At 40.0% G+C, this 2,848-nt stretch overlaps 2 protein-coding genes across 2 annotated transcripts in view; one reads left to right on the forward strand and one right to left on the reverse strand.

The window, feature by feature from the left end:
- dock7 (dedicator of cytokinesis 7) overlaps positions 1 to 1,035 on the reverse strand; it is a gene marked incomplete in the record, with an annotated part of 68,737 nt that extends 67,702 nt beyond the window's left edge. The window contains 1 exon segment of the mRNA XM_014014278.1: positions 884 to 1,035. Coding sequence (XP_013869732.1) covers positions 884 to 921 — 38 coding nt within the window.
- A 338-nt stretch (positions 1,036 to 1,373) lies between these two features.
- atg4c (autophagy related 4C, cysteine peptidase) overlaps positions 1,374 to 2,848 on the forward strand; it is a 13,151-nt gene continuing 11,676 nt past the window's right edge. Inside the window, exons 1-3 of the mRNA XM_014014280.1 lie at positions 1,374 to 1,664; positions 1,759 to 1,880; positions 2,394 to 2,477. Coding sequence (XP_013869734.1) covers positions 1,594 to 1,664; positions 1,759 to 1,880; positions 2,394 to 2,477 — 277 coding nt within the window. The 5' untranslated portion in view covers positions 1,374 to 1,593. The remainder of the gene's footprint in view (positions 1,665 to 1,758; positions 1,881 to 2,393; positions 2,478 to 2,848) is intronic.

Here is a 2,848-nt window from a genome sequence, read left to right on the forward strand (position 1 = left end):
GTGTACCCCAGTTTGAGAACCTGTTTTAATCTATATCTGTCTATAGTTGTGTTAATATTATATTGCACTACAATTAACCTATTTTGTGACCATTTCTGAATTACCTGATTTAGAGAAACAAAATAACAACAATGCATAAAACATCCCATTGTCCTGACATCAACAACTTTTACATCAAAATGTAATAAAATACAAATAACTGACACTTCATAGTATTAGACTGGTAATTTTAAAACGTAGAAATAAGATCATCAAAACAAGATAAGATTTAAAGGGTCTGGAGGTTTTATGAAATGTAACTGGGGATGGTGCCATTTGACAGCTTGGCAAAGCCCTTTGTTAAGGAGATTACTTAGATCTGTCTGAGAGGAGAGAAGATTATGATATCAGTCTTTGATTTGACTAAAGATGGTGTTTTTCTATTAGGTGAAATAGTTTCTCCTCAGTCAGGTCCTTTGTTGAAACCAGCATAAACAAAAAGTTCAATCGCATCAGTGTTTGTGGGCTTCCGTCGTTAGCTTATGTGACCCAGACAGCTAGCTGTCCATAATTTACGCTTTTAAATGTTTTACGACAGCTTAWGAGTTTGGAACAGTACAGTAAACAGTTTTCATGCCACTAAACGTGAAAACAAGGAGCGGGCTTTTGTTTGCTGTCAGTGGAATAGGAAAGTAGCAGCAGCTGTCTGTCTGGGTGGGTCTGACTGAGCATCTCTGCCTACAGCTAACGAGCGGTTAGCAGAGAGAGAGAGAGAGAGAGGAGCCAGACTGGGCCTCCTTCACAGGGTTTCCCGCAGCGGTGGTCTCGGAGCGAGCCACAAGCGAATGTCCGTTCAGAAGCGTTTCATTCACCCAAGCTCGTTTCACWCGTCTCGAGGCTTTACCTGCTGATCTTCTGGGCGAATGCGCGGCGTTCAGCCATGGCAGTGGCCGCGGATGTGCTTTTATAGAATTCCCAGGCAGGCAGGCAGGCAGGCAGCAGGCACTCCGCTCTCCAGCCACACACACACACACACACGCTCACCCACTCACAACCATAGGGAAAACGGGAGAATGGTATCATTACCGTAAAGCCTGTCATACAGCGCAACAGCACACACCCAGCCAACAGAAARCTTCTGCGCCTCTCTGAACAACAAACAAATACATACATTTAATAACACATACACACACACCGCATTTGACTGGTAGGTTACAATTAGTTTGGTACAATCTCATTATTTTATGGAATATAATGAGAGAAAATGGATGATACTATTAAAATGAATGATAACATCTCAGATATTTATACTTAGGCAAAGACAATAATTGAGTTTTTTTTTCTTTTGGTTGTTTTTTACGTTCTGAACTAAAGAAACACTGGACATGCTGAGCGTTTCTTGTCAATGGAAACCACTTAAACTCCGCCCGCACGGGCTACTCCGACGTACAATGCGAGTCAACATTAGCTCATTTTGGTTCTCGTCGGAAATATCGCGAGATTACCTGGCTACTAACTACAGGGTGCATTTCCTCAAAGTATAAACATTGTGCCACTCGCAGGGCAATGTGAAGTTACACAGCAAGTTGCAAAGAAAATTCATCACACGATGTTATGCTTAAACGTGAACACAAGCCGGCGACGTGTCTGCGACAAGAAGACAACTGGACTGAACAGGCGTTAAGGTATCGACTAATCGTGAAGTCCTTCAAAACTCTCAGTTGATTGTACAACCAGGCAAGCTGTATGTGTGTTTTTGTTTGTTTGCATCATGTCCAGGTTTGTATTGCTGTGTGGGAATGGGTTCTTTCCCTCGCTGGTTCAAATGGAGAATAAAGGGAGCGACGAGGTGGAAAAACTGAAGACAAAGTTCAAGTCTGTGTGGAACAATTTAAAGTACAGTAAGTTTCTCGCTTCAGGTTAAAAACATTCACAGTAACAGTCCCTACCGCGCATGCGCAGTCATTTTTCAAAAAATAGTCCACTACACWCCAAAACAGTATTTTCTTTGCAAAATCTGAAATAAATTGTTGTCAACATTGGTTTTGTGGGTCTGGTTTAGAAAACCCAAAGATTAGATACACTAAATACCAAAAATAAAGGAGTAGTGCCTGAATTTTACCAGACAGAAGCCTGCTGTGGTTGAGTCAGTCCCGAAAATAGTCTTCTGTCTTACTGTCAAGACTAGYTGGTGGAAATTATTGCACCTTTTCTATCTGTTTCTGTTTCATTTAAGTATAGCTAAGTTTATGTTATATATTAAAAGCGAAGGGAAAAAACACTGCTTAAGGCAGATAAAATGACAGATCCACCTTTGTTGTGAAGTAGGTGTGCCACCCAACACAATAATTTAAAGCCTATTTTAAAGCACTCAACCCAACCTTGATGTATTGTCCATTTATTGTGTGTTTTAGGTTGGGTTTTCAAATCCAAGACTTCATTCAGTAGAAATTCCCCRGTGTTTCTTCTGGGGAAGTGCTACCATTTTAAGGCTGAAGGTAAGGTACATTAAATGAACATACCTCGGCATGCAGTCTACAATTATGAAYACTGTGTAAAAGGGTTTGGAACAGTTTCTCTGCTTTGAGAATGAAAGACCTTCTAATCATTACTCTTGTCTTGTGGAGTTTTTGTATAAACTGGACTTTGGGCAACCCCAAGTGTTCAGAAAGTTCCCTGTTAACTATTTCTTGACAGTGTTACCTATTTGTTTTGCAATCATTGTTTTTAAGTTATGCAGAAAAGACACTGAATTGCCAAATGACTCTTCTTGTACTTTATTGTATTTTTTTGATTGATTTGGTTTGATTTGATTTATTTATTTAACAGGAAAAGATTACTAAAAATCAAGCCTGACTCAGCATAATTG

This window comes from Austrofundulus limnaeus, unplaced genomic scaffold (assembly GCF_001266775.1).
Source record: "Austrofundulus limnaeus strain Quisiro unplaced genomic scaffold, Austrofundulus_limnaeus-1.0 Scaffold113, whole genome shotgun sequence".
Taxonomy (NCBI): Eukaryota; Metazoa; Chordata; class Actinopteri; order Cyprinodontiformes; family Rivulidae; genus Austrofundulus; species Austrofundulus limnaeus.